This window comes from Glandiceps talaboti, chromosome 3 (genome assembly GCF_964340395.1).
Source record: "Glandiceps talaboti chromosome 3, keGlaTala1.1, whole genome shotgun sequence".
Taxonomy (NCBI): Eukaryota; Metazoa; Hemichordata; class Enteropneusta; family Spengelidae; genus Glandiceps; species Glandiceps talaboti.
This window is the reverse complement of record NC_135551.1, coordinates 11,002,498-11,018,447: the sequence shown is the minus strand read 5'-3', so window position 1 is coordinate 11,018,447 and position 15,950 is coordinate 11,002,498. Positions and strand designations below refer to the sequence as shown.

Here is a 15,950-nt window from a genome sequence, read left to right as displayed (position 1 = left end):
AAGGGGAAAATACCTCAATTCCAGCATTATTTCCAATTGAGTTCAAACTTGAACATGATTACAAAAATGACCATCAGTTATTACACATATCACCTTTCTCAAAAAATAACATTATGTCCAGTGTACCAATTTGACATGCCACTGATGCACACAATTTCTAGTGACGCACCAAAATTTGGTGTTCCCCTATCTCTTACTATGTGGTGACTCACAAGAAATGCCAGTAATTATCATACTGACCCACAAAAACAAAATTTGGCTATCACTAGAGGGCGCACTGGTCTGGGTCAGAGTTGAATCAAAGGATCAATGAATTTAAATATATGGGTTCCGTTTCTAATTATTTGGATGAATACAATTTGATTTCTTCTGCTAATTACTAAAAAAAAATGTTAATTTCAAAGGACTTGTATAACAATCATCAATAATGAAACAAAACAAACTGCTGAAAAAGAGAGAGAACAGGTAAATATCGTACACGCACCATGAATTTTAAAAGCAAGAATTTCCTTTTTGATCCACACATTGAGTCTAATGATATAGCTGCAACTATCTACATTGTACTAGATATTATCTTGTTGTCTTTTCAGGGCACCTGATCAACAACATAAATTTGGAATGGCTGCACTAGGTACAGTTGTACAGTATGCACAGCAAAAGAAGAAGAGTCTAAGAGAAGACAGATTAGAGTCATCTAGGTCTAATAGTCAGGCTTCCATGATGAACCCTCAACTCAGTAAGTTTTACTTGAGATTTTATATAGACATTTAGTGGGTAGGCAAGGGAATTGTAGAGGGGTGAGACCTTCCATGATGAACCCTCAACTCCGTAAGTTTTACTTGAGATTTATAGACATCTAGTGGGTTGTCAAGGGAATTATAGAGGGGTTAGGGCTTGCATGATGAACCCTAACTCAGTAAGTTTAACCCTTTAATGATTTGGTTTCTGTAATTCTATTTAATGTACACACTGTACATATAGGGTGTCAGGCTTTAAAGTGTTGATTGTCAATTTTAGGCATTTAGAGGGTAGGCAAGGGTCTGGGAGAATTGTAGAGGGGTGAGGCTTATATGGTGAACCCTCAACTCAGTGAGTTTACTTCAATATTTAGAGGGTAGGCAAGGGTCTTGGGAATTGTAAGGTGGTGGTGGTGGGGGGGGGGGGTTGAGGCTTACATAATGAACCCTCAGTTCAGTATAAGTTTACATGACATTTATTGGCATTTAGAGGATTTTGGGTAAGTGAGGGTCAGGGAAGTTGTAGAGGGGTGGGGATGGATGTAGTTGTAGAGGAGTGATGGGTGTAGGGGTTAAGGTTTGGATGAGGGTGTATGGAGTTGTAGAGGAGTGATGGGGGTAGGGGTTAAGGTTTGGATGAGGGTCCTTGGAGTTGTAGAGGAGTGATGGGGGTAGGGGTTAAGGTTTGGATGAGGGTGTATGGAGTTGTAGAGGAGTGATGGGTGTAGGGGTTAAGGTTTGGATGAGGGTGTATGGAGTTGTAGAGGAGTGATGGGGGTAGGGGTTAAGGTTTGGATGAGGGTGTATGGAGTTGTAGAGGAGTGATGGGGGTAGGGGTTAAGGTTTTGGTGAGGGTCCTTGGAGTTGTAGAGGAGTGATGGGGGTAGGGGTTAAGGTTTGGATGAGGGTGTATGGAGTTGTAGAGGAGTGATGGGGGTAGGGGTTAAGGTTTGGATGAGGGTCCTTGGAGTTGTAGAGGAGTGATGGGGGTAGGGGTTAAGGTTTGGATGAGGGTGTATGGAGTTGTAGAGGAGTGATGGGGGTAGGGGTTAAGGTTTGGATGAGGGTCCTTGGAGTTGTAGAGGAGTGATGGGGGTAGGGGTTAAGGTTTGGATGAGGGTGTATGGAGTTGTAGAGGAGTGATGGGGGTAGGGGTTAAGGTTTGGATGAGGGTGTATGGAGTTGTAGAGGAGTGATGGGGGTAGGGGTTAAGGTTTGGATGAGGGTGTATGGAGTTGTAGAGGAGTGATGGGGGTAGGGGTTAAGGTTTGGATGAGGGTGTATGGAGTTGTAGAGGAGTGATGGGGGTAGGGGTTAAGGTTTGGATGAGGGTGTATGGAGTTGTAGAGGAGTGATGGGTGTAGGGGTTAAGGTTTTGGTGAGGGTCCTTGGAGTTGTAGAGGAGTGATGGGGGTAGGGGTTAAGGTTTGGTGAGGGTGTATGGAGTTGTAGAGGAGTGATGGGGGTAGGGGTTAAGGTTTGGATGAGGGTGTATGGAGTTGTAGAGGAGTGATGGGGGTAGGGGTTAAGGTTTTGGTGAGGGTGTATGGAGTTGTAGAGGAGTGATGGGGGTAGGGGTTAAGGTTTGGATGAGGGTCCTTGGAGTTGTAGAGGAGTGATGGGGGTAGGGGTTAAGGTTTGGATGAGGGTGTATGGAGTTGTAGAGGAGTGATGGGGGTATGGGTTAAGGTTTGGATGAGGGTGTATGGAGTTGTAGAGGAGTGATGGGGGTAGGGGTTAAGGTTTGGATGAGGGTCCTTGGAGTTGTAGAGGAGTGATGGGGGTAGGGGTTAAGGTTTGGATGAGGGTGTATGGAGTTGTAGAGGAGTGATGGGTGTAGGGGTTAAGGTTTTGGTGAGGGTCCTTGGAGTTGTAGAGGAGTGATGGGGGTAGGGGTTAAGGTTTGGATGAGGGTGTATGGAGTTGTAGAGGAGTGATGGGTGTAGGGGTTAAGGTTTGGATGAGGGTGTATGGAGTTGTAGAGGAGTGATGGGGGTAGGGGTTAAGGTTTGGATGAGGGTGTATGGAGTTGTAGAGGAGTGATGGGGGTAGGGGTTAAGGTTTGGATGAGGGTCCTTGGAGTTGTAGAGGAGTGATGGGGGTAGGGGTTAAGGATGGGTCATGCTTTAGGAGTTGTTGAGGGTATTTGGGTGGTTGAGAATGTGTTTGGGTGTCAAGTTGTAGAGGGGTGCAGAGTTTAGGTGGGTTTTGATGGATACGGTTTTTCCAAATGATATGTTTCAGGAGTTGTGATGGAATGATTGTTTAGGGGGTTGAGAGTGGGCGAGGGGTTTAAAGAACTGAGAATGTTTGAATTACAGGTGTAATGCATATAAGGTGAGGTATTTAGTTCAGTTCAAGAATGCACAGTACATTAACTCTGAGAATTCTTTGGAGCTGCAACATATTATGGGACACGGGTGGATGGAACTAAGTTGTGATGTATTGTGAGTAGTTAAGACTTGTTAGTACACTAGAATACAGCGCTCAATGATTCACTGAGCTCTGTTAATGTACTGTTCATAAATATGAGAAATATTACAATATCTTTATTTATCAACCCTTCATTTTGAATAGCACCTACTCCAAGTATGAAACCCCATGAGAAGGCAGCCATGAAGAGAGCTGGTATACAGAATCTATTGTCACCAGCAGCTAAAGCTGAACATGCCATGGTTGGACAAGCTTTGCTTGAAGTCATAGGACCAAGACTTAAACCTGATGTAAGTTCAAAGGTTAAAACATACACTCAAGCAGTTCAATGTAGTATAAATAGCATTTAGCTTTTAGTTGACTATCCCCCACAGACTGTCCTCATAAGAATTAGGAATTCCATATCGTTACAGCTGACCACTAGGTGGCAGTATGATCAGTTAATAGACTATGTATCATCTGTAATCGGCTGATTATACTGCCATCTAGTGGTGAGACTTAACTAGTGATTTTGTCATTCAGATAAGCATTGTCAACCAAGAAAAATAATACAATGTTAAAATAAATGCTACTTACTAGATTGAATAGTATACGTGTGTTGTGTGTTATGTAACCTTGGCAACTAATTTGATCTACCAAGCTAAGTATTTTTTTTTTTTTATCTAAGTTAAATAATATTTTAATGCATTCTTTTGTGTAAGAAAACCCAGGACAAAATGACACAATTTTGTTTTCGCTTTTAGTTGAGCAAATATAATAGTTAGAAGACATTTTTTTAAAAACTCAAAATAAGAAATATGCTGACTTCAATTTACATAGACAACAATGTGGTCAAAATTGTCTGTGATAAATGCTGATCAAACAGAAAGTTTCTAATCAGTACATGTTTCTTACAATGTCACCTCGATGTTTTTATTGTGCAGGCTTTCTATATACTGAACCACATAGTCAAGGATGTATTCGCTGGTCTTGGTGAACCACCATCACCTCAGTCAGGTAGAGTCAGGAAGGAAAGACATGATGTGGAACAAGCTATTGTACAGAAATGTCAGGAGAATGGTTTGGTACCTCACAATCCATGGATAGCTAAGGCCTTACAGCTGTATGCAGTCTCTAAAGTATGCCATGGTAAGTAGTAAAATATGTACACAGTGTAGTACCACATATGCCATGGAGTATGCATAGTATAGTGTGTATATTTATATATATATATATATTCATATGAATATAAGTATCTCGCTGGAGAGAACAGTGCCCGATGCAAATATTAGTAGCAGAGCATTATAGACTTAATTCAAAAGAGTAAGGATGTAATAAGTCGTTACTCGGAGTTTCACACTTCGAGCGATCTTCAGACAACTAAATTGGGATTGTCAAAGTTGATAATATGTATATATATATATTATATATGTTGAGGGTAGAAGAAAATCAAGTCGGGTTTTTCGTCTATACAAGCCTGTTTCGTGAGTAAATCACTCGTCAGGAGAGTACATCAACATCTCCTGACGAGTGATTTACTCACGAAACAGGCTTGTAGAGACGAAAAACCCGACTTGATTTTCTTCTACCCTCAACATATACTCCGCTCTGCGTGCAGACGTATCGAGCACTGTACTACGGACAAATCTTACCACTGACTTCCTATATGTTATATATATATATATATGTTTATTTATTTTCGTTACTTAGTGCATATAAGTAAAACATTCCTGATCAATAAATGCAATCCGACGTTTCTAATTTCTAATACTGTGATTTCATTCAAACCTAGCACAAATATGACATATATGTACAACTGTACAGGATTCATGTTTTACATTGTTTTCAGACTTGATAGAATTTCTTTATCACTTTAACTGTGAAATAATGTTATACCTAGTTTACCCAGGTGGGGTTTTGTACAAAATATTTTTTTGCTATGAAATTTACAACTTTGAAGCTATATTCAATTGTGCTGTGTCATTTTTTTTCTTTTGGATATCATCAGTTATGCATTTGAACAGAAATCACTGATAGTTTGATTATTTTGCCCACAGGTGTCATAATAGCTGGACCACCTGGTTCAGGTAAATCTACCTGTATACAGACTTTAGTAGATGCATTATCAGATATGTCACCTGTACCACCGTCACGTCAGTCTAGGGTTAGTTCATCAGCATTGCCAGCCATGACTCACAAATTACAGAAAATCAACCCCTTGGTTGTTGATGATCTGTCGCTGATGTTTGGTTATCTAAACCAGAATCATGACTGGGTGGATGGAGTGTTCACCTCTGCATGGAGAAAAGCAAATAGGGTAAGTTTCGTTATCACACAACATCCGTACTCATACTCACACACTCTTAACATACATCCCCCCACACACCAAGAGCTCCCACACATACACACACACCTGAGCCAAATTATATAAAATTGCTGTAGCCAAATACTTCTACAAAGATGATAGAAATTGAGATTTGTAGCTCGCTTTTTTTTAACAACAATATAACATATTTCATAACATATCAATATGTATAGAGCTTTACAGTAAATTGCGCCCTCTATCAAGAGACTAGTGCTGTGATGCATCAAAGCTTTCAGGTTCAGTGACTAAATAAATATTGTTGAACATTTATCATAACACAATGTGAATAAATGAAAAATGATTTCACATTGAAACAGCAAACTACTTCAGGATTCAGTTCAGAGTTTAAACTTGTTATATAACACTTGAGGGCGCTGTCCATCTCTTAGGTATATACCAAAAGCATTATAGATGAAAGATTTATTTTGATATGAATTTTGTGAAATTGCGCCCTCTATCAAGAGGGTAGTGCTGTGATGCATGAAGGCTTTCAGATTCACACTAACTGTAAATAAATTAATCAATACAATGTAATTAAAATATAATGTGATTGCATGTCGACACAGAGGGCGCTATTCATATTTTAGGCCAATGCCAAAAGTGTTATAGATAAAAGTTTACATTTTGATAGGAATTTGTGTTCTTGAACATTATTATTTGATAGTACTGTAAGGTTTTACCCCTTCTGTTCATTTAGTTTATTTCTGTCTTTCTCTGTTTCTTTCTGTCAACAGAATGTGAGTAGTACATGGCTGTGTTTGGATGGACCATTGAATACCAGTTGGGCAGATAACTTCAACAGTGTCTTGGATAACAGTAGAACATTACATCTTCACAATGGAGATAGACTCTTCCTGTCTCAGAATGTCAAACTGTTATTTGAGACATCCAATCTGAATGATGCATCACCAGCTACTGTAGCCAGAGCTGTAAGTACAATTTCCACATAGTTACTACTATGGAAAGCAAGATATTGGGTAACTACTTATTACTGTGGAAAGCCAGCTATCAGCTAACTTCTTATTACTACGAAAATCAAGAAATCGGTCGACTTCTTATTAGTAAAAAGAATGCAAGCTAGCACTTATTACTATGGAATGCCAGCTATCGGCTAACTATACTTGTTACTGTGGAAAGCCAGCTATTGGCTAAGTACTTATTACTATGGAAATCAAACTATTGTCTAACTTCTTATTAATAAATTTATCACAAACTTGCTATTTTGAAATTACTCTCACACCACTGTTTTATTTTGTCTCAGTTAGAATTTTTTATACATACACACAAATGACAAAGATCCATGACTAGAGTATAGAATTCCTGTCCCATTTTTACACTACATTTGATTCACAAGATTATATTGCATAATTTCTCACCATCACAATTATTTTTTGTAACCTACCATTTCCAGAATTTTCTTAATTTTACCTGAGATTAGCAAAAGTTTGAAAGATTTGTGCCTTTTTAGAAGTTTCTCACTTAAAAATTGATAGTGAGATAATTTATGAAAATATTATTTTTGTATCATCTAGGGGATAGTGTTCATGGACAAGGAAGTATTGGGATGGCGTCCCATTGCTCAGTCTTGGCTTGACAACAGAAGTGACCAGGAAGTACATGTAAGTATTTCTATCTATCTATCTATCTATCTACCCTGCATGTCAGTGGTATGTTCCAACAATCATTGCAGAAAACAATAGGAATGGACCAAGATTGAAATACCATAGGGGTGACAGCATTTAATTTAACACGTACAATGCAATTATTCATTCGATTATAGTCTAACATTTGCATGCAGACTACATATTCCGTGTCCTTTACAATTTGCTTTGATATTCACAGTAAAATGCTTTAATCTATATGTTATACAAAGGCTTGCAACTGCTGATTCACACACATCCCAGACACTGCTTGTCAGCCCCCCCACCCCCCACCACCACCAAACCACACAACACAACCTCTCCCCCAAGTCCTGCTTTCCTTTTTTAACACAAACACACCATGTACATCCAACCAATTCATTTGGTGAATATCCTTACAGTAATTTTTTTTTTTAAATTTCCACATTACTTCCTAATACAATACTTACTAAAAAAAATTAGGCATTTTTTGTACGATGTGTGGCTAGACATACACAAAAGTGAATAAATGAAAAAATGAATTTGCAAATCAGAAAGGAATTAAAGATTTTCTTGGTGGCCATTGTTTTTAGCATCTTAGCATTCCAAATTGTTTTCAATGCTCTTTATCAAATCGTTATTAAAGCAAATAATGAAAATATGTCATTATTTAATTTGTTCTACATCTGTTATTGATTTTTTTTTTAATAAAATATATTTTTGATTTGGAAAATCACACTTTCCTTTAAGTTTTCATGATTTAGGTATTTGAATTTTTTCAAAAGCTGTGATAAAGTTTATTTGATAATTGCTAATTTTTTGTATGATTTTTTGCATGCATATTTACTAATTATAGCACCTGAAGTTTGACTTGGTCAAAGGAGTAAGTAAATGTCGCCCTCTAGTGGCCATATTTGGCCAGGCAGTTGACTTACTATCATAATGCACTAAAAGATTTTTCATTGTGTTCAAGATTAATATCTGCATTAATACTAGTGTCATATCTCAGTCCAAATTATGCAACATGGTTTCCAAAATAGAGAGAGAGAGAGAGACAGACAGACAGACAGACAGACAGACAGACAGACAGACAGACAGACAGACAGACAGACAGACACAGACAGACAGACAGACAGACAGACAGACAGACAGACAGACAGACAGAAACAGACATGTATAGAGACATAGAAGCAATGGAAAACAAAGAGAAAGGCTTCAACTGAAAATAGTTGAAGTCCTTCTAGTAAAGTTCGTTAAACTATCGATGTACTTTGCATTTTTGGACTGAGTAAAGGCCCATAAAACCCAACGTGTTCTAATAAACCATTATAGAACTAAACCATTTTGTGTATTTACCAATTCTTGCATTTGTTCTCCTGTCGATCCTTTTTTGTATTCATATTAACCACATGCAGCACACTAACAAACCCATGTGGCACACAAACAAACCCATGTGGCACACTAACAAACCCATGTGGCACACTAACAAACCCATGTGGCACACTAACAAACCCATGTGGCACTGATTGTCAGTTTTAACATGACATTTTGCACCTCATAACCATAATCTCAGCTTGCACTATATGCTTCAGACGTAAGTAAAGGAGAGAGGAACAGCTACAGACAGTAAACCAAGATTTATACTGGATGTGTCTGTATACTATAAAACCATATCCATGCTTAAATTGTACAATGTGATAGAACAAACTGAATGCATGACAAGTACATCATTTTCATCATAAAGCATGTTGGGCAGAAGGTACAAAGGTACATGTAAACTATGTACTGTGAGGAGGAAACATTGTGTCTCCATGGTTACAAAAGATGTAAACAGTAATGTCATTGTTAATTATGTATCTAGTATGTAATTTATATAAGCAAAGATTCTGAGATGAATTCATATATATCATGTGGTCTAATTTATCCAATGAATACACTCTTTCAGATAAAATGACTTCACTTTGATTTCATAGAGGGAGAAAAGTAGTTTACTTTGTATCATTGATATCGTTTGATAAAAATCCATTCACTAAAAAATTTATACCAGGAGATAAATATGGACCATATTTGGAATTCAAGATCTCTCAACAGAAAATAGAAAATTTATATTTTAGAATGTACTTTTTATAGTTATATTATAATATTTCTAAATAAACATTCATGCTTCAGCCTGTGAAAGAGCCCATACATGTTCATTGCAGTCAGAGATCAGTTTTCTATGTAAAACATCCAGAATCCAAAGTTAGCCAATTATATGACTATCTAGATCACATGACCCATGGATATTCAAATTTTTTCATCATATTATTAAAGTTAGCCAATTACCTGACTGTATCTAGATCACATGACCCATGGATATTCAAATTCTTTCATCATATTAAGTTAGCCAATTACCAGACTGTATCTAGATCACATGATCCATGGATTATTCTAATATTTCTCATTATCATATTCTGTTGTTGTTCATTTCACTTTGATTTCTTACACAGAGTTTACAAAGAGCATTTAACAAAACCATGGATGCTGTTGTTAACTTTGTACTTTATGAAACAAGGTAAGTCAAGCAGTCACATCCACCCCTATTTTCCTAGAAATATTGGTAGAGTCCGGTAGTTTTACTTTGCAGGACATTCTATTTTACAACCAAGATAGAGTGGGGAGGGAGAATTTAAATCAGATATAAACATTTAAAAATAATTTAAGTGTATGTGCAGTACTTATATCAATATTCAAAGGGTGTACTAGGTGCTTTAGAAATAATAGCATTACTTTTGCTGTAAGTCCTGAAAAAAAAATTGTTTGGTTCCAGTCACCTGACCTCACCTAGTTTTTCACACCAACCCTAAACTTCTTTTTACATATTCAAGAAAAAAAATAAAATCGCAAAAATTGTGAAGTCTCGCAAGAAATAGTGGATGCGGAAATTGACATCAACTTAAAAAGACAATATAAAACTGTTCTTCCAATCTGTAATGGCTGTACATCTGATGGGAAGAAACCAATAACACAGAGACCATATGGAAATCAATGGAAAGCATACCTACCTGAACTAGACACTTGAAAAAATATTTTAAAAAATAAAATAAAAAATCTACCTACCCCACCTTTTCTAAAATTCAGCATAATCGGAACCATACAATTGTGTGTGTTAGGCCTTCTTATAATTCTTGAACAAATTTATTCAAGAAAACTCCTACACAGTCTCAGTTAGTAACAATAAGAAAATGAAGGGATGTCATCTTTTTTGAATAGCAAATCTAAAAATGTATCTTTGTTGTACACCAAATCGACAACCAGATAAGTTGTAACTCTGTGGAAAAGTAAAAGAACGTGTTGAAATCAAATTGATCATGATTAAAAGCCCCAGGAACAATCTAAGCCGAAGTTTTGGCTGCTTTCCAGCTACTTTGATTTTTACAAAATGTAAAGAAATTAAGGAAATGTATGACGTGGAAAGACTTTAAAGATGAGATTTTATATGAGTATGAAACCGATATCTAATTTTCTCTTCTTCAGAAAATATTGTGCATTTTATAAATAACTAAATATAGAATAGATAAATATTGTATGCATGAACTTGTAAATGGTCAAATCTGAAATTATTTGATTTTGATTTTTTTCAGACCCAAGATAAAACTTGGTGAAGTGGACATGTTTAAGATGTGTCTAGGATTACTGGCAGCCATGTTGAATGAACGTGAACAGTTAGAGATTGGAGGTGAACTTCACATTGAGAGATTGTTTCTGTTCTGTCTTATTTGGACTTTTGGTGGATTACTGGAAGGATCTGATAAAAAACATTTCAGTGATCATCTTAGGACTTTGACTTCGGCGTAAGTAGAGTATTACTTTGTTTTGATTGTATTATTCGCAAGAGTAAATTAATACAAATAAAAAAGTGAGCTTAAATCTTTAAATAATTTCACTCCTCAGCAGGATTTTTGGATTCAGATTTTTTTGAGTTTTTTCTTTCTTTTCCCATCAAAGATTTGAATTATAATCTTAGAGGAGATTTCATCAAATGCTTTTAAATGATGTATCAAGATCAGTGAGACTGATCACAAGGTTTCATGTTGAGATAGACATAATAAAGATAACACACAGACATCCTATCCACAGTGTCTGCTTTTTATTTTGTTACATTTGTATTTGTTCTTGTTACAAGTCAGACACTATAAGGGATGTCTGTGTGTTATCTTTAGATTGTGTCTATCTCAACAGGAAACCTTGTGATCAGTCTCACTGATCTTGATAATCGTTTAATAGCATTTGTTAGCTAAGATGAAATCTACTGTATTTTCAGTCACCAGTACTAGCTACTTTCTCTCAAGTTGTGTACTGCCAAGTTCATTTCAGTTTAAGAATTTTTTTTACAGTCTACCAGACTAAGACACAGATATCTCAGTCTTTGATTACTATGTTTGTTTGTTAGTTAGTTAGTTTGTTTGTTTGTTACAGTCTACCACACTATAACACAGATAGTTCGGTCTTTGATTACTATGTTTGTTTGTTTGTTTGTTTGTTTGTTTGTTTGTTTGTTTGTTTGTTACAGTCTACCAGACTATGACACAGATATATCAGTCTTTGATTACTATGTTTGTTTGTTTGTTTGTTTGTTTGTTTGTTTGTTTGTTTGTTTGTTACAGTCTACCACACTATAACACAGATATCTCAGTCTTTGATTACTATGTTTGTTTGTTTGTTTGTTTGTTACAGTCTACCACACTATAACACAGATATCTCAGTCTTTGATTACTATGTTTGTTTGTTTGTTTGTTTGTTACAGTCTACCACACTATAACACAGATATCTCAGTCTTTGATTACTATGTTTGTTTGTTTGTTTGTTTGTTACAGTCTACCACACTATAACACAGATATCTCAGTCTTTGATTACTATGTTTGTTTGTTTGTTTGTTTGTTACAGTCTACCACACTATAACACAGATATCTCAGTCTTTGATTACTATGTTTGTTTGTTTGTTTGTTTGTTTGTTTGTTACAGTCTACCACACTATAACACAGATATCTCAGTCTTTGATTACTATGTTTGTTTGTTTGTTTGTTTGTTACAGTCTACCACACTATAACACAGATATCTCAGTCTTTGATTACTATGTTTGTTTGTTTGTTTGTTTGTTACAGTCTACCACACTATAACACAGATATCTCAGTCTTTGATTACTATGTTTGTTTGTTTGTTTGTTTGTTTGTTTGTTACAGTCTACCACACTATAACACAGATATCTCAGTCTTTGATTACTATGTTTGTTTGTTTGTTTGTTTGTTACAGTCTACCACACTATAACACAGATATCTCAGTCTTTGATTACTATGTTTGTTTGTTTGTTTGTTTGTTACAGTCTACCAGACTACGACAGAGATATCTCAGTCTTTGATTACTATGTTTGTTTGTTTGTTTGTTACAGTCTACCAGACTACGACAGAGATATCTCAGTCTTTGATTACTATGTTTGTTTGTTTGTTTGTTACAGTCTGCCAGACTACGACACAGATATATCAGTCTTTGATTACTATGTTGATGAGTCTGGTGAGTGGGATCCATGGGTTTCTAAAGTACCAGAAGTTGCTTACAATGACAGTCAGGATTTACTAGGTGAAGTCTTTGTAGATACCATTGATACGGTAAGTATACAATGAAAATGTCTATTTATCTATCTATATAATACCAGCTAATCTCATTACGGATATCACAGCTGGGGGAGGGGGGGGGGGAGACAGGATTCACTCCATGCATTATAATCACATTCAGAATTCTCAAAGTTTTGGAAAATATCCTCAGAATAATTGTTGTGAATGTTTCTTGTAACTCTTTGTCTTTTTGATGTTTTGTGTGTAGATTCGTACTCGTATGTTGATGGAGTTTGCCAGTATCTCTGCAATGAATGTGTTATTGATAGGACCACCAGGCAGTGGCAAGACAGCCCTTATTAATGAATTCCTGGACACTCAAGGTATGGACAACGTATTGTAGCATATACAAGTATTTGAAGTCTGTGTAAATTATTTTTTTTGTCGCAATCTTATTCTTGTACTAAAATCCTAAAAGCTTACTTCCTATTTCTGCTGGTTGTATTCTGGATATTCATGACTATTGATGTGAAGGAAGTAAGCTCTTACGAGTCATGAATATTCAGTGTGCGCATGCATCTTATGAATAATCATGTCTGGTAATACCCATCATGCAATGGTGTATCAGTGAAAGAACAATAGAAATAAAACTGTTACACTAGTTTCTATTTGGTGTTTCTTGGTATTAACTGAGTGAAATTATGTGATGAGAAATAATGAAATGACTCTCCAGAACCCAAAGTTTATGAAAATACCTTTAAGTTTATTTCCTGGAGTGGCGCTCCCCTTTAAATAATGATGATAATTCTGATTCAAGTCCTACAAAATTATACGAAGATATGCCTATTAAAAATGTACAGAGCTACAGTAGAGTTGTATTTGAAAAATCCTGTTAAAAAATGCTAATAATGAAACTTGTTGTATCACCCACATTGCCTTACCGAAAATGACAGTGAGTGTAATCAAATTAGATGTTATGCCCCAATATTTTTCTACATTCACTTAAGGACATTATGAATGACCTAAGAGGCTTTTGTTACTACAAGTCGCTAGACGAGTCACGAGTACTTTCTGTCTGAACGAAGAAAAATATTGGAGAATTACACAATTTATTAATTATACCACCACCAGTAATATCAAATCGGGGACAGTAATGGTAATTTTGAACATTTTTCCTCATATTTAGAACACAGCAGAACCAGTGACATAGACATATGTTGTCATGGCGCAGAATGACCAGGGTATATATTTCAAATTGATGGCTTATGCATGGTATAATAAAGAGATTTCATGTGTGGTTAGGTTAGATAATTATCTTTTATTTGTTGTTCTTTTTCTCAATAACTGTAGATCCAACCAAACATGTGACAAAGAGAGTGGTGTTTTCTGGGGCTTCTAAAGCTACACAATTCCAGCAGTTTATTGAAACCAACATTCACCATAGACAAGGTATGTACATGTACAGCAAGCAGTTGCTAAGTCAAGTCTTAATTTCAAGTTTATCAATGTATGATTATGAAAAACATCACATCACATTCCAAGATTTCCCAACATCCTAGTATATAATATGTCGTTTTTCATGCACAAATTTGTAAATTTTTTCTTTTTGGTGAAATCACAATTTAGGCTCTCACTTTGCATCCATTACTTAGTTAAAAAATGTATAACGGTTTATACTTACTTTTATATTATCATCTGGAATTTCAAACTTTCAAGGCAAATTGATTCACATTTTAATAATTAAATAACATAATATATAATAATAATAATAATAGTAATGAATAATATTACTTTAAATTATTAATTTATTATATTTCCCTCTCTGCGCTCAACGCACTTTACAATTATTACCCCTTACATGGATCTATAGCAGCACAACGGCCCTTTACTTCTTCAACTCCCTGGGGAGCATACAATCCATTGCAGCCTTTATAAGCACATAGGTTTAAAGCATTCACATTGCAACCACTACCCTACCAGGTCTCCAATTATACAGCTAGGTTGACGGAGACACAAGTGTGATTCAAATCTTGCCCAAGAACTTATCCATTCAGAAACAAATGACGGTGATGTGGTTACAATCTGCAACCTACAGATTCCAAACCAGCCACTCTGACCATTTGACCATCATAACTCCACAAACTGTAAAATACCTGCACATCTCTTTTGTTTGAGAAAGAGGTATAGACAATAAACATGTTCATTATGTTGATTTGATTCTAGGTTTTGTATATGGTGCTAGAGACAATAAACGTCTGCAGGTTTTCATTGATGATTTAAACCTACCCAATGCTGATGAGCATGGCACACAGAGAACACTAGAGTTACTTAGACAGCTGGTAGATGATAAAGTCTTGGTGACGTTAAAGAAACCATTTGAAAGGAGAACCATCCAGGGACTGGTATTGTTATCAGCTATGACAATGCATGAATTGCCAAGTACTCCAACACATAGACTACCTGACCAGTTTGTGGTAAGTACGATTTATGAAGTATAAATTCCCAAGTACTCCTACACATACAGACCAGTTTGTGGTAAGTGGATTCTATAAAGTATGGATTCCAAAGTACTCCAACACATAGACTACCTGACCAGTTTGTTGTAAGTAGTATTTTAAAGTGTGGATTCAGTTTTATACATGTGCCACAAGTCAGTTTGTCAGTTTAGTTCCAGAAGTATTTGTTCCCATCATGGACTATAATTTACACACTACAAATAATTTTAAAAGCTTTTTAAAAAAAAAAGAAAAAAAAAAAAGAAGTTCCTTGTACTTGTAGTGTTTATTTAAGAAAGTTTATGATCATAGTAAAGTAAAATGAATATAATAATTATTGTGATTTCTTTTATAGCGACATTTTGCTATTTTCCACTTACCTGAGGCAAAGGCCGAGACAATGGAAACAATAGTGACAGCCATATTGGAAGCTAATATGACAAAGAACGATGCTCCGGGACTAGTACAGGAATTACATGAGTCTATCGTCAAGGCATCATGTAAGATGTTAACAACAGTACAAGATGTATTAAGACCAACACCAATGATGGGAAGATACCATTATCTGTTTACACTGAAAGACCTCACTGTGGCATTCCAGGTATTTATAAGTGATTGGATTTCTGTAAATTTTCCTTTCAAAATTATGTAGCCCTTTAATGACTGGCTGTGTGTAACTCTATGTAATTACACCCTATATATATATAGGGTGTCAGGCTTTAATGACTTGG

At 36.0% G+C, this 15,950-nt stretch overlaps 1 protein-coding gene across 7 annotated transcripts in view; it reads left to right on the top strand.

Moving 5' to 3' along the window:
- Positions 1–15,950, top strand: part of LOC144432816 (dynein axonemal heavy chain 8-like) — a 109,422-nt gene that overhangs the window by 44,377 nt on the left and 49,095 nt on the right. For 6 of the 7 annotated variants that reach the window (XM_078121104.1, XM_078121102.1, XM_078121100.1 and 3 more), the window contains 14 exons: positions 591–736; positions 3,315–3,460; positions 4,094–4,298; positions 5,207–5,466; positions 6,249–6,443; positions 7,047–7,133; positions 7,990–8,016; positions 9,623–9,687; positions 10,757–10,966; positions 12,628–12,778; positions 12,993–13,107; positions 14,075–14,173; positions 14,948–15,198; positions 15,575–15,820. In XM_078121104.1, coding sequence (XP_077977230.1) covers positions 591–736; positions 3,315–3,460; positions 4,094–4,298; positions 5,207–5,466; positions 6,249–6,443; positions 7,047–7,133; positions 7,990–8,016; positions 9,623–9,687; positions 10,757–10,966; positions 12,628–12,778; positions 12,993–13,107; positions 14,075–14,173; positions 14,948–15,198; positions 15,575–15,820 — 2,203 coding nt within the window. The remainder of the gene's footprint in view (positions 1–590; positions 737–3,314; positions 3,461–4,093; positions 4,299–5,206; positions 5,467–6,248; positions 6,444–7,046; positions 7,134–7,989; positions 8,017–9,622; positions 9,688–10,756; positions 10,967–12,627; positions 12,779–12,992; positions 13,108–14,074; positions 14,174–14,947; positions 15,199–15,574; positions 15,821–15,950) is intronic. The other variant, XM_078121101.1, reaches the window with a different exon arrangement.